The following is an 18,969-nucleotide window of genomic DNA, read 5'->3' on the forward strand; positions in this document are numbered from 1 at the left end:
AGGAATGTGGAAACCGCCCCCAAAGTGAGGGGTGAAGGGCTCAGGATGCCCCCTGGACAAAAAACATTTCGGTCTTGGGGTCTCTGCTGCTCCGAATGACCCCAAGATAAGTTAAAAAGTCTCTTTTCTCAGTCAAGAAGGAGTCAGAACTCTTCATTTCTCATTCTCAAGGTTGTTTATTTTATTTATTTTTATTTATTTTATCTATAAAATTATTTCTCCTGTCCAGCCGAGGTCCTCTCAGCAGAACAGCCAGAGGCACTCTGCGGTGTTATCTTTTTATACAAAAAACTACAATATTTACACACACACTATTTAAAACTACAATATTTAAATTAACTACAATATAAAAAAAAAAAAAAAAGCTACAATATTAAAATTAAATAAAAATGAAATACGCAGTGAGCTTCTTGTCTAAACCAGTCCAAAAGTGCCAACATCACAGCAGAAGATGCAGGCCAAGAAGAAAGGCTGGACACGCCCAGATCCCTCCATCTTGCCCCATTCTAAAAACCCCAAAAATCTATTTTTTCACCCTGTGATAAATTCACTATCGTTCCACTTAAACTTTCATGGCTTGTAATTCTTCATATAAAGGTTGGTAATTGTTTTTCCCAATCAAAGGCACGGGGGTCTTGGGCTCTGTGCCAGGGTCTCTGAGCCCCCTGGGAATGAGCTCGAGTCCTCCAGGGCAGCCAGAGGAATTTCCTGGGTTCCGAAACTTCAGCAAGGGAGAAAACCAGGGAGGATCCATCCCACCAAGGACACAACAAGGTAAAAACCACACACACCACACTGGGCTCCTCATGGAGCCATCTCAGACCTCCCGATGCGCTCAGAGGGTTGGAATCACCTGGAACTCATCCCCTCATCCCTCAGGAGCAGATCCTCATGGAGAACCCGAACCCCACCCAGCCCAGGACTCAGAGGGTTGGAATCACCTGGAACTCATCCCCTCATCCCTCAGGAGCAGATCCTCATGGAGAACCCGAACCCCACCCAGTCCAGGGGGGACACGACCCTGCCGGCCACGGCGCGGTCCTGGCAGCGCTCGCCCCGCGTCACCTCCACCAGCCGCGCTCCCAGGCCCATCTTGAACCAGGGCCGGAGCCGCTCCCCGCCGAAGGCGGCGCGGGTGTACTCGAGGATGGGCACGTCGTCGCCGGCGCTGAAGAACGCCACGCGGCGCCCCTCGTAGTCCAGCGCCACGCGGAGCCGGCGCGGCGGCGGGTGCAGGCGCAGCTTGGCGCGGGGCGACGTCAGCGAGTGGAAGGCCTCCAGCGCCCAAACCCCCTCCTTGGGGGTCAGGCTGAGGGGGCCCCTCCGGCGGGAGGATTCCCGCATCACCCCCAGGGCCCACACCCCGCCCTGGCCCACCTCCACCTCCCAGAAATGCCGGCCCGAGGTGAAGCCGCCCCGGGCCAGCACGCAGGGCTCGAAGTCGAAGCGCTCGGGGCGGTCGGCGGCGTCGCGGGGCTGGAGCTGCCCCCGCGCCTCCCGGGCGTCGGCGGACAGGTGCAGGTGAGGGTGGGCGGTGTCGGGGTCCAGGGTGAGCGAGGCTGCGGGGACACGGAGGGGGGGTCAGCATTCCGGAAAATGCCATTCGAAAAAAGGGGGAAAACCCCGGAAAAACGCCCTGAAAAATCCCCTGAAAAATGTCCTTCTGAAAAAGGGGGGAAATCCCCTGAAAAAATGCCCTCAAAAAAACCCTGACAGTGCCCTTCTGAAAAAGGGGAAAATCCCCTGAAAAATGCCCTGAAAAAGGGGGGAAACTCCCTGGAAAAACTCCTTCTGAAAAAGGGGAAAATCCCCTGAAAAATGCCCTGAAAAGGGGGGAAAATGCCCTGAAAAATGCCCTTCTGAAAAAAGGGGGAAATTGTCTGGAAAATGCCTTGAAAAAAGGAGAAAATCCCGTGAAAAATCCTCTGAAAACGGGGAAAAATCCCCTGGAAAATGCCATTTGGAAAAAGGGGGAAATCCCCTGAAAATTGCCTTCAGAAAAAGGGGAAAATCCCCTGAAAAATGCCCTGAAAAAGGGGGCAAATTCCCGGAAAAATGCCCATCTAAAAAGGGGGAAAATCCCCGGAAAAATGCCCTTCTGGAAAAGGGGAAAAATCCCCAGAATCCAAACCCGCTCCCGTTCCACAGTGTGGAATTCCCGGGCAGGAAAAGGGAGGAAAATTCTCTTTTTTGGATATTTTGGGGCTTGCACACAGCCAGGGTGTCACCCTTGGTGTCCCCTCCCACGGGAACCTCTCCCTCAGACCCAAATCCACAATTTCCTGCCCCAAACTCACCCGGCTCCTGCAGCAGGAACATGAGGCTGTCTGGGGAGAGAGAATTCAGGGATTGGGGTCAAAAATCACCTTTATCCCTGGGATAAACCCCTGGCCCAGCCAAACTCCTGCCCAGGATTTGGGGATTTATCCCCTCTCTGTCCTTTCCCTGGCTTTTCCAATCTGTGGGATTTGATTTTCCCACCAGCCACCCCAAAATCTGATTTTGGGTGAGGTCTGTGCTGTTTTTTCCCTCCTCTCCACTTCCCAGCTGGTTTTGGACCACGAAAAACCTCAGGTGAAAAGTTCCTGGATATCCCAAAAAAAACCCAAAAAACATTTCTGTCGGGGATCCCACAGAGTTACACAATTTCTGCCAGGTATCCCACAAAATAACCCCATTTCTGTTAGGAATCCCACAAAATAATCCCATTTTTGCCAGGAATCTCACAAAATAAGCCCATTTCTGTCAGGTATCCCACAAGATAATCCCATTTTTGCCAGAAATCTCACAAAATAACCCCATTTGTGGGGAATCCCACAAAATAACTCAATTTATGCCAGGTATCCCACAAAATAACCCCTTTTATCCCACAGAATAACCCAATTTCTGACAGACACCCCCCAAAATGACCCCGTTTCTCCCTGATTTTGCCCCATTCCTCCCGGATTTCCCACCCTGTCCCACCTTGGCATCTCCTCAAGGTGCCCCTCACCAGGACGTTCCTCTGGGCGAAATCCTCCAGGCTCCTCTCCAGCTCGGGGGAGATCTCGGCCGGCGGCTGGAACCTCATCGTCTCACAGCTGCCAAAAACGGGGCCAGAAAATGGGCAAAAAAGGGGGAAAATGGGCAAAAAATGGGCCAAAAAAAGGGGAAAAAGGGGGCCAAAAAAAGGGGCAAAAAGGGGGGGGAAAGGGGCAAAAATGGGGCAAAAAAGGGGCAAAATCCCCCAATCAAATGGTTCATTTAATTCTCATTAAATATTCTCCCAGGAACAATAAAATATTAAATAAAATATTAGATAAAATATTTAATAAAATATTAGATAAAATATTAAATAAAATATTAAATAAAATAATAAATAAAATATTAAATCAAATATTGTACAAAATATTAAATAAAATATTAAATAAAATATTTAATGTTATATAAAATATGAAATAAAATATTAAATAAAATATTTTCCCTGCCCTTCCTGGGCAGTTTCCTTCCCCCCAGACCCAAATTTCCGAGCCCGGAGCAGCTCAGTGGGAATTTGGGTGGGAATTTGGGTGGGAATTTGGGTGGGAATTTGAGTGGGAATTTGAGGGATTTTGGGTGGGAATTTGAGTGGGAATTTGGGTGGGAATTTGGGTGGGAATTTGGGTGGGAATTTGGGTGGGAATTTGAGGGAATTTCACCCAGAGGTGCAGAAGGAGCTGCCTCACCTGTCCAGGAGCTGCTGGATGTCCTGAAGGTGGGAGGAGAGAGGAGATGGTTAAACAGGAGGAACCCGTGGTCCTACAAATCCCGAGATCAAAGAACTCCGGCCTGGTTTGGGTTGGAGGGTTTTTGGGATTTTTAAAAAATTTTTGGTGGGTTTTTAGAGATTTTTGGTTTTGGTGATTTTTCAGTGAATTTTGGTGATTTTTTTCAGTGATTTTTGGGGCTTTTTTGGTGGGGTTTTGGGGGGGGGAGGTTTGGGGGGGTTTTGGGGATTTTTTTTTGGGAATTCTTGTGGAATTTTGGGGGGGATTTTTGGGGTAGATTTCGGGGTGGGTTTTTTTTTTGGAAATTCTTGTGGATTTTTTGGGTACATTTTGGGGGATTTATTTGGGGGGTTTATTTGGGTAGATTTTGGGGAATTTATTTAGGGATTTTGGGGGATTTATTTGGGTAGATTTTGGGGTTTTTTTGAGGGGGATTTTGGGGGCTTTTAGGGGACCCATCCTAATCCACACCAAACCACTTCCCAGAGGTGTCCCAGCTCTGTCCCACCAGGAGAGGTCCTGAGGGGACGATTTTGGTGCTGAATTTTTAATTTTGAATTTTATCTATTCCTCTTTCTCCCTCCCAATCCCGGCCCTCCCGGGGGCTCCCACCTGCAGGAATCGGCTCGGGGGCTGCTGGAATTTCCCCTCCATCTCCCAGATGAGCGTGTCCAGCTGGGACAACTCCTCCGAGACCTTTCCCACCGCCTGCTCCCGGCCCCGGGCCATGGCCGCCTCCAGGTCCCCGAGCTGCGCCAGCAGGAGGCGCTGCTGCTCCTCCAGGGAGCGCCGCAACTCCCGGAACTCCCGCGCCAGGTGCTGCCCCTCGCCCCGCGCCCTGTCCTGGGTGAAAAACGCAGATTTTAGGGTTGGCTTTTCAGGTATTGAAATGAATGTTGTGGTGATGTTCCTCGCGTTGGGCTCAGTGTGGGAATGCTCATCACGTTGGGGTCACCGCTCGCCCCGCGTCCTGTTCTGGGTGAAAAAACATGGATTTTATGGTTGGCTTTTCGGGTATTAAAATGAATGTTTTGGTGATATTCCTTTCGGGGAGTCTGAACCTCTCAGGTACCTCAGAAATGGGGAAAAAGAGAGGGAAATTGGGATAAAAAGGAAGCTGTGTCCTCCAAAAATTTGAGAGATCCCAGAGGAATGCCCCATGGCCTCTCCCTTAATTTGAATAAAGCCAAAAAAAAGGGAAAAGGACTTTTCTGTCTCCTTTTTGGGCACAAACCTCTGCTGTTTGGGGGTTAATTTTCCTGATACCTTTTTGGGCACAAACCTCTGATGTTTGTGGATTTTCCTGGCACCTCCCTCCCCTCCCTCCCTCGTTATCTCCCCGGCGCAGCCTCGGCTGAACCCCAACTGATAAACCCAACGTTCCATGAGCCAAATTTGGGAGGTTTGGCCTCAAAACAGCGCTGGGGCGGAGGGAGGGACCCAAACCCCAAACCGGGGGATCCAACCTGGCCCCCAAGCTGTTCTCACCAGGTGCAGACTCCTCCAAGCTCCGGATTTTCGGCTTTCCAGGAATTTTTCTCGCTCCTCCTTCAAAGCCTGGAGGCAGCTCTGGATCTGCTCCTGCAGGGAAATAAAAAGTGAACTCAGAGGGGCTGAGAAAATGCTGTTTTCCCACCAAAATTTCCTCTATCCCTCGTCTGAGATGGGAGAAGCTGATCATCATTAAATAATAGTAGTAGTAGTAATAATAATAATAATAATTTTTTTTTTTTTTTTTTTTTTTTTTTCTAAGAAGGAGCAAGGAGCTGAGCCGGAGCCAGCCTCGCGTCCAGGGAGGGCTGGGAGCCCCAGATAAGAGAGATTTCCCCATCCTGGCTGTCCCCATCCCGAGTGTCCCCATCCCCTGGCTGTCCCCTGAGTGTTCCCAGGGCTCTCATCCAGTACTCCCGGTGTCCCCATCCCAAGAATGTCCTCATCCCCTGAGTGTCCCCATTCCCAGGGTGGCACTGTCAGGGCTGTCCCTGTCTCCAGAGTGTCCCCAGGGCTCTCACCCGGTACTCCCAGTGTCCCCATTGTCCAGCTGTCCCCATCCTGGCTGTCCCCATCCCGAGTGTCCCCATCCCCTGGCTGTCCCCTGAGTGTCCCCAGGGCTCTCACCCGGTACTCCCGCGCTGCCTCCTCAACCGGCACCACCCGGTCCTGCTCCCGGTGCTGCTCCCGGTCCTGTTCCCGCTGCTGTCCCCACTCCTGTTCCCGGTCCTGTCCCCGGTCCTGCTCCCGCTGCTGCTCCCGCTGCTGCTCCCGGTGCTCCCGGTCCTGTTCCGGCTGCTGTTCCCGGTGCCGTTCCCGGTCCTGCTCCCAGTGCTGTCCCCATTGCTGTCCCCATTGCTGCTCCCGGTGCCGTTCCCGGTCCTGCTCCCGGTGCCGCTCCCGGCGCTCCCGCGCGCACTCGGCGCACAGCAGCGCCCGCTCCTCGCGGCAGAAGAGCCGCAGCGGCTCCCGGTGGCGCCCGCACACGGAGCCGTCCCCCGGTGTCCCCGGCGGCGGCGGCGGCGGCGCGGGGAGCAGCGCCGGGAGCAGCTCCCGGGCGATGCCCGCGATGTGCCCGAGCTCCCGGCTCGGCCTCAGGCTGCTCCCGCCGCCCGGCGCCGCGTCCCGGCACTGCGGGCAGCAGAGCGGCCCCGCCGCCGCCCCGGGGCCCGGCCCGCAGCGCTCCACGCAGCCCCGGCAGAAGTTGTGGCCGCAGCGCAGGGAGACGGGGTCGCGGAACAGCTCCAGGCACACCGGGCACGAGGCGGCGGCGCGGAGCCGCTCGGCGGGGCTGGGGAGCGCCATGGGGCCGGGAGGAGGAGGAGGGTGAGCTTCGTCCCTCGGGGATCCTGGATATTGGGGAGGAGGAGGGGGAGGATGCGCTGGGACCTGGCGATGAAGAAGAGGAGGATGTCAGGGATGATGGGGATTTGGGATGAAGAAGAGGAGGATATACGGGGTGTTGGATATTTGGGACGGCGAGGAGGAGGAGGGTGTGCTTCCTCCCTCTGGGAACCTGGATATTGGGGAGGAAGAACAGGAGGATGTGAGGGATGATGGATATTGGGGATGAAGAGGAGGAGGAGGAGGGCGTGAGGGATGGTGGGTTTTTGAGGATGATGAAGGAAAGTTTGGCTGGAGAAGGCAGGAAGGGAAAAAGAGCTGAGATTCAAAATTACGCAAAGAAAACTGAGCGGAGCGAAAAGCTCAGATGAGCTGAAAGTGCTGGAATGAGGGGGAAATAAGGGGAAAAGGGGGGAAAAGGGAGAAAAAAAGAGACGGGAAGGAAAAAGGGAGTGTTTCTGCCCGGTTTCGAACCGGGGACCTTTCGCGTGTGAGGCGAACGTGATAACCACTACACTACAGAAACGCTGAGCGGCGCCCGCCGCGCCGGCAGGGAAAACCGCGGCGGAAATGGGGAATTTTGGGCAAAATGGGAAAAATACCCGAGAGGGACCGGGATCCTGACCGGGACAGGAACCGGGACTGGAACCGCGACGGGGAAAAACGCGGGAAAAATGGGGGATTTGGGGTAAAAAAGGAAAAAATACCTGAGCGAGACCGGGACAGGGAAAACCATGGGGAAAAGAGGGGATTTTGGGTAAAAAGGGTAAAAATACCTGAGCGGGACCGGGACAGGAACCGGGACCAGAACCGGGACCGAGACCGGGACAGGAACCGGGACCAGAACCGGGACCGAGGGATTCGGAGCGCCCCGGGCTGCGCTGGGGGCGGGGAAAGCCGCCAATGCCCTGCCCCGGCCCCGCCCTCAAGCCCGCCCCGCCAAGATGGCGCCGCTCGCAGTCCTCCAAGACCAACGAGTTGCGTGGCTAGCCAAGCCCTGGCGGAAGCGGCGAAGCCTACACTTCCGCTGTTGCTCGGCAACCAGAATCACTCCCGGTTACGTTAGGCGGAAGAGGCGGGGTCCCAAACAGAAGACGGAAGTTCGGCGGCCTTTCCCGTGTGTGACGGAGCCGCCGCCAGGCGAGCGCGGCCGGGGGGAACCGGAACGGGACCAGGACCCGGAAAAGAACTGGAACCCGGGCCAGGGAGCTTGGAGCGCCTCGGGTTGAGCCGGGCGCGGGAAAAGCCGGTAGTGGCCCACTTCCGGTTCCACTTCCAGTCCTCCCAGACCAACGAGTCGCGTGGGTAGACAAACGCCGGCAACAGGAGCCACTTCCTGTCATATTGGGCGGAACAGGCGTGGCCTAAGCCGGAAGGCGGAAGTTCTGCGGCCTTTCCCGTCTGTGGCGGAGCCGCCGCCGGGCGAGCGCGGCCCGGGAGGAACCGGAGGGAACCGAAAGGAACCGGGAGGAAAAGAGCGGGCACCGAGCAGGACCCGGGCGAGCACCCAGCGAGCACCGAGCGGCTCCTCTAGAATCCTGAGAGCGCGGGGGGACCGCGGCGGCGAGGCCCGGTGAGGCCTAACGGGTCCCGGTGAGGCCTAGCGGGGCCCGGTGAGACCTAGAGGGGCCCGGCCCGGGCCGGGGGGGGCTGAGCCGGGCGGAGGAGGAGGAAGAGGAGAGGAGGAGGAGGAGGAAGGCGCCCCCCGGGCATGGCGGCGCCGCTGGCGCTGGGCGGCCCCGGTTCCCTGCGGCCGGACCCGGTGGAGACGCTGCAGGAGGAGGCGATCTGCGCCATCTGCCTCGATTACTTCGCCGACCCGGTGTCCATCGGCTGCGGGCACAACTTCTGCCGCGGCTGCATCTCCCGCCTCTGGGCCCGCGGCGGCGGCGGCGGCGGAACCGAGCCCGGCCCGGAGCGCTCCGAGCTCGAGGAGGAGGAGGAGGAGGAGGAGGAAGAAGAGGAGGAAGAGCTGGAGGAAGACGAGCTGGATGTAGAGCACGAGGAGGAGGAGGAGGAGGACGGCGTGGAGGAGGAGGAGGAGGAGGAGGACGACATGTGGGAGGACGAGGAGGAGGAGGATGAGGAGGAGGAAGGCGAGCTGTGGGGAGACCCCGCCGAGGAGGAGGAGGAGGAGGACGAGGACGAAGGCGGCGCCGCCTGGGCCGAGGGCGCGGAGGGCAGCGGGCTCTACCTGGGCTACGACGAGGACGCCATGGAGGAGGACGTGGAGGAGGAGGAGGAGGAGGCCGAGGACGAGGAGGAGGAGGATGACGAGGACGAGGAGGCCGAGGAAGGCCCCGCCGCCTTCACGTGCCCGCAGTGCCGCAAGTCGTTCTCGCAGCGCAGCTTCCGGCCCAACCTGCAGCTGGCCAACATGGTGCACATCATCCGCCAGCTGCACCCGGGCCCCGGCCCCGCGCCCGCGCCCGGCCCCGCGCCCGCGCCCGGCCCCGCGCCCGGCGGGCCCCCCGAGCTCTGCCCCAAGCACCGCGAGCCCCTCAAGCTCTTCTGCGAGCAGGACCTGGCGCCCATCTGCGTGGTGTGCCGCGAGGCGCGGGGGCACCGGCAGCACAGCGTGCTGCCCCTCGACGAGGCCCTGCAGGAGTGCAAGGTGAGAAACGGGACATCTCATGGGGATTTGGGTCTGGTTTTGGGGTTTGTTTTTGGGGTTTGTTTGGGGTTTTGGGTGTGGGGTCTGCGTGGTGTGCCGCGTGCTGCCCCTCGACGAGGCCCTGCAGGAGTGCAAGGTCAGTAACGTGACATCTCATGGGGATTTGGGTCTGGTTTTGGGGTTTTGGGGGGTTTTGGGGGGTTTGGGTGTGGGGTCTGCGTGGTGTGCCATGAGGCCCTGCAGGAGTGCAAGGTGAGAAACGTGATATCTCATGGCGATTTGGGTTTGTTTTTGGGGTTTTGGGGGGTTTGGGTGTGGGGTCTGCGTGGTGTGCCGCGTGCTGCCCCTCGACGAGGCCCTGCAGGAGTGCAAGGTGAAAATCTGGGCAGTTTTGGGGTTTTTATGGGCTTTTTTGGGGGGTTTCTTTGGGATTTTGGGGGCTTTGAGGCACGAGGGTTACAGGGGCAGCACCGGCTGGAGCGGTTCAGTGACTGGCGATTGAGGGGGATTTGAGGTTTGGGGGTTTTTTGGCGTTTTTCTGGGTTTTGGGGGATTTGGGTGGTTCTGGGTGGTTCTCCGGGGTTTTTGGGGGTCAGAACCCCCGGCCTGAGCCCCTCCCCTCCCTCAGACCAAGCTCCAGAGCCACCTGGAGCCCCTGCGCCGGCAGCTGGACGCGGTGCTGAAGCAGAAATCCAGCGAGGAGGAGAAAATCTCCCTGCTCAGGGTGAGCTCTGCACCAATTCATCCCTTCTCGGCCCAAAAAAAGAGTCCCAGGACGCTCAAATCTCATTTTCTGCACAAATTTATTCCTTTTCAGCCCAAAAAACAGCGCCAGGGCACTAAAATCCCATTTTCTGCAGCAATTTATCCCCTGAACTCCTATTCTCAATTCTTCATTTCTCTCCATTAAGGGAAATCATTGTTGAAGGAGTGGAAATTTGGGGTTAAAAGGGTGGAAATCGTTGAAGGAGTGGAAATTTGGTATTAAAAGGCTGGAAATCCTCGCTGCACCGCAGCAATTTGGCGTTAAAGGGCTGGAAATCTGGGGTTAAAAGGCTGGAAATGCTCAAATCCCAACTTTGGGGTTAAAGGAGTGGAAATTTGGGGTTAAAACCCTGGAAGTCGTTGCTCCAACCCAGAACTTTGGTGTCCAAGGGCTGGAAATCATCACTCCAACACAGAAATTTGGGGTTAAAGCCCCAGAAATCGTTGCTCCAACCCAGAAATTCTCTATTAAAACCCTGCAAACCCCATTTCCCCCCTCAGGAGCAGATGCAGGCGGAGATGCAGGAGCTGGAGGCCGATTTCGAGGAGCTGCAGCGGTTCCTGGCCGGGGAGCAGCTGCTGCTGCTGCGGCAGCTGCAGGAGCGGCACCAGGCGCTGCAGGCGCGGCAGCAGCGCAACCTGGGCGCGCTGGAGGAGCGCGGGGCAGCCCTGCAGCGCCTCATCAGCGAGGCCGAGGCTGCGGGGAGGCAGGACGGGCTGCAGCTGCTCAAGGTGGGGTGAACTGGGACGAACTGGGATGAACTGGGATGAACTGGGACTGATGGAACTGCGATTGAGGGGTGACAGCGCTGGAGGAGCGCGGAGCAGCCATGCAGCGCCTGATCGCCGAGGCCGAGGCTGCGGGGACGCAATTTTGGGTTAGAATGGGGCAAAAATCCACCTTGGAATTGGGTTTGGGTGAAAATTGGGCAAAATCCTCCCATTTGGAACTGGTTGTGGGTTAAAATGGGGCAGGATCCACCATGGAATTGGGTTTGGGTTAAAACGCGGCAAAATCTGCCCATTTGGAGACAGTTTTGGGTTAAAATGGGGCAGCATCCCCAGTTTGGGTTAAAATGGGGCAAAATCCACCCCTATGGAGCCAATTTTGGGTTAAAATGGGGCAGGATCCACCTTGGAACTGGGTTTGGGTTAGAATGGGGCAGGATCTGCCCCTTTGGTGCCAATTTTGGGTTAAAATCAGGCAAAATCCAGCTTGAAACTGGTTTTGGGTTAAAATGGGGCAAAATCCGCCCCTTTGGAGCCTGTTTTGGGTTAAAAGGAAATCCCACAGGACCAACCCAAATCCTCATTAAAATTCTCACTTTTTTTCTTTTCCCTTCTGTGTTTGGCACCTCCCAGGACATCAAAGGCACCTTCATCAGGTGAGCCCCCGTTCCCAGCGGGGATTTTGGGGCTGGTTTGGGAAATTTGGGGGATTTTGGGGCCGATTTGGGATTTTTTGGGGCAGCAGGAGGGATTTTGGGGTTGGTTTGGGATATTTGGGGGATTTGGGGCTGGTTTTGGATATCTTGGGGGTGATTTGGGATTTTTAGGGCAGCAGGGAGGCCGGGAGGGCACCTTGGAGCAGCTGAATCCCAATTTCTGCCGTTTTTCCCCCGTTTTCCAGGTGTGAGAACATCAAATTCCAGGAGCCCGAGATGATCCCGGTGGACGTGGGGAGGAAGTTCAGGAATTGTTTCCTGCAGGACGTGGTGATGAGGAAGATGGAAAAGGTCTTCAGCAAAGTGCCCCAAGGTGGGGAGGGGAAAATCTGACATTTAAAGGGGTGGAAATTTGGGGTTAAAAGAGTGAAAATTGGGGGTTTGAAGGGGTCGGAGTTGGGAAAATCTGTTGTTTAAAGGAGTGAAAATCCTGGGGTGAAAAGGGTGGAAATTGGGGATTGGAGGGGTTGGAAACTGAGGATTGAAGGGATTGGAAATTTGGGGTTAAAGGGCTGGAAATCGTTGCTCCAACACTAACTTTGGGGTTGAAGGAGTGGAAATTTACACTGGGTTTTCTCTGGGGTTGAAGAGGTGAGAATTGGGATTAAGAATCAGAAAACTGGGGGTTGAAGGAGTGAAAATTTGGGATTAAAGGGCTGGAAATGCTCCAACTTTGGCGTTGAAGGAGTGGAAATTTAGGGTTAAAGAGATGGAAATAGGGGGTTGAAGAGGTGAGAATTGGGATTAAAAGTTAGGAAATTGGGGGTTGAAGGAGTGGAAATTTGGTGAAATTAAAAGGGTGAAAATTTGGAAGTTGAAGGATTGCAAATTTGGTTTTCCCTGGGGTTGAAGAGGAGAGAATTGGGATTAAAAGTCAGGAAACTGGGGGTGGAAGGAGTGGAAATTTGGGGTTAAAGGGGTGGGAGTACAGGGTCAAAGAGGTGAGAATTGGGATTAAGAATCAGGAAACTGGGAGTTGAAGGAGTGGAAATTTGGTGTTAAAGGGGTGAAAATTTGGAAGTCGAGGGAGCGGAAATTCAGTGTTAAGGGCTGCAAACGTTGCCCCAAAGCCCCCAAGCCCCCCTAACCCCGTGCCCCCCCGCAGCCGACGTGACCCTGGACCCCTCCACGGCGCACCCGCGGCTCAGCCTGTCCCCGGACCGGCGCAGCGTCCGTCTGTCGGAGCGGCGCGCGGAGCCCGCGGACGGGGCGCGGCCCCACGGCCCCGGCGGCGACCTGTGCGTGCTGGGCTCGCCCGGCTTCACCGCCGGCCGCCACTACTGGGAGGTGGAGGTGGGCGGGCGCCGGGGCTGGGCCGTGGGCGCCGCCCGCGAGAGCGCCGCCCGCGCGCGGCCCCAGGGCGCCCACGCCGGGCCCGCGCCGCCGCCGCCCCGGCGCGAGATCTGGGCCCTGGGCACCTCGGGCAAGAAGTACCAGGCGCTGACGGCCACGGAGCAGACGGCGCTGGCGCCCGCCGAGCAGCCGCGCAGATTCGGGGTCTACCTGGACTACGAGCGGGGCCAGCTGTGCTTCTACAACGCCGAGAGCATGAGCCACATCCACACCTTCCACATCTGCTGCTGCCGCCAGCGCGTCTTCCCCTTCTTCCGCGTGCTGGCCCGCGGCACGCGCATCAAGATCTGCACCTGATGGTGGGCGTGAAACCTGGGGAGGGATGGACTCGGTGCAGGTGTTTGCGTCCTGAGGTTCTCCTTCTTCTTCCTTTTCTTCATCCTCCTCCTCTTCCGCGTGCTGGCCCGCGGCACGCGCGTCCAGATCCGCGCCTGATGGGGGCTGAAATGGGGTGGTGGACTCGGGGTGGTGTTTGGGTCCTGAGGTTCTTGATCTTCTTCTTCTTCTTCTCCCTTCTCTTCTTCCTCCTCATCTTCATCATCCGGCACCGGCCCCACAGAGCTGGGCCAGCTCAAGGTGGGGAAGCGCCTTGGAATTGGGTTTTGGGTTAAAATGGGGAGGATCCGCTACTTTTAACTGGTTTTGGGTTGAAATGGGGCAAGATCCATCTTGGAATTTGGTTTGGGTTAAATTGGGGAGGGTGCGCCACTCTAGAACTGGTTTTGGGTAAAAACGGGGCAGGATCCAGCTTGGAATTTGTTTTGGGTTGAATGGGGCAAGATCTGCCACTTTGGAACTGGTTTTGGGTTGAAATGGGGCAGGATCTGCCACTTTGGAGCTGGTTTTGGGTTAAAATGGGGCAGGACCCACCTTGAAATTTGGTTTGGGTTGAATGGGGCAAGATCTGCCATTTTAGAACTGGTTTTGGGCTCGCCCCTTTGGAGCTGGTTTTGGGTTAAAATGGGGCAGGATCCTCCCATCTGGAGCCAGTTTTGGGTTAAGATTGGGCAGAATCCGCCCTTTTGGAACCATTCTTGGGTTAAAATGGGGCAGGATCTGCCTTTGGAACTGGTTTTGGGTTAAAATCGGGCAGGATCTGCCCCTTTGGAGCTGGTTTTGGGTTAAAATCGGGCAAGATCTGCCTTTGGAACTGGTTTTGGGTTAAAATCGAGCAGAATCCGCCCCTCTGGAGCCATTTTTGGGTTAAAATCGAGCAGACTCAGCCCTTTCAGAGGTGATTTTGGTTCAGAACCGTTCTGGATCCGGTCCCAGTTCTGGTCCCAGTTCAGTTCCTGGCACTGGGAGCTGCCCCCCCCCCCAGTTCAATTTTGGGCCCTTCCCAGGAATTTTTCCACATTTTGGGACCAAATCCTGTCAGATTTGAACCTCCCTCCTTTCCCAAAATCCGCATTTTTCGGTGCCTGGATTTTTGGGATCCAGCCCTGTTCTCCCCCTGCTGTTTGCTCCTCCCTTTCCTTGCCATTTTTTGGGGGAAAATCCCAGGTTTTTGGGTTTTCCTCTCCCCTCTGGCACTTTACGGGGTTCCCACCCCGCAGCTCTGGAGCTCCCCGGCTTGGGAATAATTTATTTTATTTTTATTTTTTTCTCCCTTTTTTTGTTATTTCCATCTGGATCCTTTCCCACCCGGGAGCTCCTCCCCCTGCCCCTCCCCTCCCTGACGTTTTTCCCTGAATTTTGGTGGATTTGGGAAATTTCCTTGTTGGCGTTTCAGAGCTCGTTCGGGATATTTTTGGCTAAAAAAATGAGAATTAAACGGAGATTTTAGTTTTATGACTTGTCGATAATAAAGAAGTTGTATCGAAGGCTGTTATTTACTTTTAAAAGTTAATTTAATATCTAGCAATTATTTATTTTTAAAAATATTTAGCAGTTATTTACTTTTTTAAATTATTATCTAGCAGTTATTTGCTTCTAAAAACTAATATTTAGTAGTTATTTACTATTAAAATTTAATACTTAGCAGTTATTTACTATTAAAAATAATACTTAGCCGTTAATTACTTTTAAAAATTAATACCTAGCAGTTATTCACTATTAGAAATTAATTTAATATCTAGCAATTATTTAATTTGGGAGTTTTTAAAATTAATTTAGGTTCCTCATGTCTTACACAGACCAATTTTGGGGTATTTTTAATTAATTTGGATTTTTTATTAATTTGAGGTTTTTAAAAATTAATTTAACGAGGAACAGCCCCAAATCCCACCCCAGTGACGTCACCACCGTTTTCCCCCTTTCTGAGGTTTTTTGCCCCAAAATCCCATCAGGAACACGCAGCAACTCCAGCTCCAAAAATCGCCATTTATTGACATTTTTGGGTTAAAAAAGGCAGGATTGGGCCTCAGCCATTCATTGACGTTTTTGGGGTGAAAAACGGCCGGATCGGGGCTCAGCGGGTGCCGATGGTCACCTGCCACACCCGCACCAGGTTGTCGGTGTAGCCGGCGAAGAGAGTCTGGGGACAAGGCCAGGGGTCAGGGGTCATTCAAGGGTCACTTAGGGTCATCCCGGGGTCACCTTGGGGTCACTCCTGGCCTCAGCCCCAGGTCCCCAGGTGAGGGTCCCCAGGTAAAGGTTCCCCCTGCCCAGGTGTTGGGACCCCATTTGAATGTCCTGTGCCCAGGTGAATGTCCCCAGGTGAATGTCCCACCCTGCCCAGGTGAGGGTGCCCAGCCCAAGTGAGGGTGCCCAGGTGAGGGTCCCCATGTGGCCCAGGTGAATGTCCCCTGCCCAGGTGAGTGGTCCCTGCCCAGGTGATGATCCTTGGCCAGGTGAGGGTGCCCAGGTGAATGTCCCCTGCCCAGGTGAGTGCCCCCTGCCCAGGTGTCCTCCTCACCTGCCCATCTGCCGACCAGGCCAGCGAGGTGCACTGGGGCGGCTCCGCTTTGCTGCTGGTGCTGATCACCTCCTGCTTCAGCTCGTCCACGATGATCTTCCCCTCCAGGTCCTGCGGGTGGGAACAGGTGAGGAATCACCTGGATCCTGCACAGATCCCACCTGGATCCTGCCCAGATCCCACCTGGATCCCCCAGCCCGGGTAGCTCAGAAACAGCCTCTGGGTTTCCCCACGGAGCGGTCGGAGGCAATTCGGTGTTTCATCACGGCACGGGGGGATCCCAACCCCGCTATGCCAATCCCAATCCCGTTATCCTGGTCCCGTTATCCCTTTCCCTTTCAAATCCCAATCCCATTATCCCGATCCCATAAATCCCGTAAATGCCATTTTTGTACCCAAATCTTGATGCTGGGCCCCGCACAGCCGGTACCGGCTGGGGCTGAGGCGCAGCGCGTCCATCACGGCCCCGCTCTGACCCCGTTACCCCATTACCCAATTTCCCCATTTCTGTACCCAAATCTTGATGCTGGGCCCCGTGGCGGCGCACAGCCAGTATCGGTTGGGGCTGAAGCACAGCGCGTTGATCACGTCCCCCCCGTCCAGCGTGTACAGGTGCTTGCCCTCGTTGAGGTCCCACAGCATGGCCTGCCCGTCCTGGGGACACAGGGGACATCGTCAGGGACATTGGGGACATCGCTGGGGACATCATTGGGGACATTGGGGACACAGGGACACCCCCGTGGGACACAGGTACAGGTGCTTGCCCTCGTTGAGGTCCCACAGCATGGCCTGCCCGTCCTGGGGACACAGGGGACAGCGGGGACATCACTGGGGACATCACTGGGGACATCACTGGGGACATCGGGGACACCCCCGTGGGACACAGGTACAGGTGCCTGCCCTCGTTCAGGTCCCACAGCATGGCCTGCCCGTCCTGGGGACATTGGGGACATCACTGGGGACACTCCCAGGTGTCCCCATCCCTACCTTGCCCCCGGCAGCGCACAGTGACCCGTCAGGTGACACGGTGACCGTGTTCAGGTACCCCGTGTGTATCCCTGCCTGTCCCCAGGTGTGTCCCATCCTTACCTTGCCCCCGGAAGCGCACAGTGACCCGTCAGGTGACACGGTGACCGTGTTCAGGTACCCCGTGTGCCCGATGTGGTTCGTCTTCAGCTTGCAGTTGGCCAGGTTCCACACCTGGGGGGGCACAGGTGAGGTCAGGGGGGACAATCCCAGGGCTCCCAGGTGTGCCCAGGCGTGCCCAGTTCGGGGGTCTCACCTGGACGGGGTCTCACCTTGACCAGCTTGTCCCAGCCGCAGGAGACGATGATGGGGTTGCTGCTGTTGGGGGAGAAGCGAACGCACGAAACCCACTCGGAGTGGCTCTCGTCCTGTGGACAGGTGAGGGACAGGTGAGGGACAGGTGGGACAGGTGAGGGACACCCACTTGGAGTGGCTCTCGTCCTGTGGACAGGTGAGACAGGTGAGGGACAGGTGAGGGACAGGTGAGGGACAGGTGAGGGACAGGTGGGACAGGTGAGGGACAGGTGAGGGACAGGTGAGAATGCCCCCAAATGCCCCCAAATGCCCGGAACTGACCCCAAAGCGCCGCCCCACCTGCACGGTGTACTTGCAGACGCCCAGCGTGTTCCAGAGCTTGATGGTTTTGTCCCGCGAGCCCGACACGATCTGCCGGTTGTCGGAGGAGAAGGCCACGCTCAGCACGTCCTTGGTGTGCCCCACGAACCGGCGCGTGGTGGTGCCCCTGAGGGGAAATTTGGGGTGAAGCAGCCGGAAACTGGGAAAAACAGCGATAAAAATAGGAAAAACAGCCGTAATAATGGGGGAAATGGCCACAAAAACAGGCAGGATGGGGACAGGGCCACGCTCAGCACGTCCTTGGTGTGCCCCATGAAACGGCGCGTGGTGGTGCCCCTGCGAGGGAAAATTTGGGGTGAAATAGCCAAAAAATGGGAAAAACTGCCACAAAAATGGGAAAAAGGCCACTAAAATGGGAAAAACAGTCAGGAATTGGGGTGAAATAGCTGTAAAATGGGAAAAAAAACAGCCAGGAGCAGGGTCAGCAGGGTCAGCCATCCAGAATTTCCCCAGAAACCAGGGGAAATATCCATAACCTGGGAAAAAAACCCAGGAATTGGGGTGAAACATCCACAAATTGGGAAAAACAGCCATAAAAATGCGAAAAACAGCCAGAAATTGGGGTGAAATAGCCATAAAATGTTAAAGAACAGAAGGGAATTGGGGGTAAATGTCCATAATTGGGTGAAATATCCATAAATTGGAAAAAACAGCCATAAAATGGAGTGAAAAGAGGCGTGCAATGATTGACTCGGTGAGAATTGGGATCAGTGGGAACTGGACTGAAGCGGTTTCAGGGAAGATTTGGGGATTTGAGGAGAGTTTGACCCCACAAATTCCGGCCCTTTTCCAGCTGCATCCCCTCAATGGACACCCCGAAAAAATCCCCAAAAACCCCCTGAAATCCCCAAAAAAATCCCCAAAAACCCCCGCGGGGCTGCTGGCCCAGGTGTCTCCCATCATCATTGCAGGACTTGTCCTCAGAGCCCCGGGGGGATCAGTGGGAACTCAGCTGTAATCATCGGGAGAGGGACGGCGAGCAGCCCTGACCCAAAAACCCCGGATTTCACCCCAAATTCATCCCCCAAAGCCCCTGAAATCCCCCAAACTGACGTGGTGAGGTCCCAGAGGCGCAGGGTGCCGTCCCAGGACCCGGACAGCGCGAACTGCCCGTCGGAGGAGATGACCACGTCACTGACGAAGTGCGAGTGCCCGCGCAGCGCCCGCTGCGGGATCCCGTAGTTGGTCTCGTCACGCGTCAGCTTCCACATGATGATGGTCTTGTCTGGGGAGGGGGCAACGGGGAGGGGGTCACACACCCACTGGGGTCACCCCAGAGACCCTCAGGGACCCCCTGACCCTTCCTCATCCCGCCCAGCCCCGTCCCGCGGGTTCCCCCCGCTCCCGGCCGCCCTCTCGCCCCTCACGGCAGCCCCCAGACCCCTCCCGGACGGTCCCGCACCGCGCGAGGCCGACAGGATCATGTCCGGGAACTGCGGCGTGGTGGCGATCTGCGTCACCCAGCCGTTGTGGCCCTTCAGGGTGCCGCGCAGGGTCATCTGCTCCGTCATGGCGGCGGATGGCGGCGGCGGGCGGCAGCGGGAGCGGCGGGATCCGCGGGATGGCGGCGGATGCGCGGAGGCCTCGGCCCGGGCCCCTCCGTCCCCTCAGCCTGCGCGGGCGGAAAGAGGCGGTGGCGCTTCCGGAGGAACCGGAAGTGACGTGAAACCGTACGGCGACATGGCGGTCGGC

At 56.1% G+C, this 18,969-nt stretch overlaps 3 protein-coding genes and 1 non-coding gene across 5 annotated transcripts; 1 reads left to right on the forward strand and 3 right to left on the reverse strand.

Annotated features, from left to right (window-relative positions):
• Positions 1-156: 156 nt before the first annotated feature.
• Positions 157-7,518, reverse strand: LOC132085641 (E3 ubiquitin-protein ligase TRIM11-like). Of its 2 annotated transcripts, XM_059491094.1 has the most exons (8): positions 7,358-7,515; positions 5,865-6,626; positions 5,235-5,327; positions 4,359-4,589; positions 3,705-3,727; positions 2,965-3,080; positions 2,298-2,327; positions 157-1,559 (listed from the first exon to the last, which is right to left on the reverse strand). In XM_059491094.1, exons 2-8 carry the CDS (start codon positions 6,540-6,542, stop codon positions 964-966), a joined length of 1,767 nt encoding a protein of 588 aa, XP_059347077.1. In that variant the 5' UTR covers positions 6,543-6,626; positions 7,358-7,515; the 3' UTR covers positions 157-963. The 2 variants fall into 2 exon arrangements, with proteins under 2 accessions (XP_059347077.1, XP_059347078.1); XM_059491095.1 differs by lacking the exon at positions 2,298-2,327 and having other exon boundaries at positions 7,358-7,518.
• TRNAV-CAC (transfer RNA valine (anticodon CAC)) lies at positions 7,035-7,107 on the reverse strand. Its single transcript has one exon. It is a non-coding gene; the product is annotated as a tRNA-Val (tRNA).
• A 61-nt stretch (positions 7,519-7,579) lies between the features above and the next one.
• On the forward strand, positions 7,580-14,581 carry TRIM41 (tripartite motif containing 41). The gene is made up of 6 exons (XM_059491093.1): positions 7,580-9,195; positions 9,824-9,919; positions 10,462-10,692; positions 11,323-11,345; positions 11,591-11,718; positions 12,511-14,581. Exons 1-6 carry the CDS (start codon positions 8,293-8,295, stop codon positions 13,053-13,055), a joined length of 1,926 nt encoding a protein of 641 aa, XP_059347076.1. The 5' UTR covers positions 7,580-8,292; the 3' UTR covers positions 13,056-14,581.
• A 476-nt stretch (positions 14,582-15,057) lies between these two features.
• On the reverse strand, positions 15,058-18,884 carry RACK1 (receptor for activated C kinase 1). Its single transcript, XM_059491099.1, has 8 exons — positions 18,680-18,884; positions 18,331-18,502; positions 17,236-17,383; positions 16,914-17,009; positions 16,705-16,815; positions 16,129-16,269; positions 15,616-15,726; positions 15,058-15,234 (listed from the first exon to the last, which is right to left on the reverse strand). The coding sequence occupies exons 1-8, from the start codon at positions 18,786-18,788 to the stop codon at positions 15,169-15,171; spliced, it is 954 nt and encodes a 317-aa protein (XP_059347082.1). The 5' UTR covers positions 18,789-18,884; the 3' UTR covers positions 15,058-15,168.
• Between the last annotated feature and the right edge of the window lie 85 nt (positions 18,885-18,969).

The sequence above is a fragment of the Ammospiza nelsoni genome, chromosome 31 (genome assembly GCF_027579445.1).
Source record: "Ammospiza nelsoni isolate bAmmNel1 chromosome 31, bAmmNel1.pri, whole genome shotgun sequence".
Lineage (NCBI taxonomy): Eukaryota > Metazoa > Chordata > Aves > Passeriformes > Passerellidae > Ammospiza > Ammospiza nelsoni.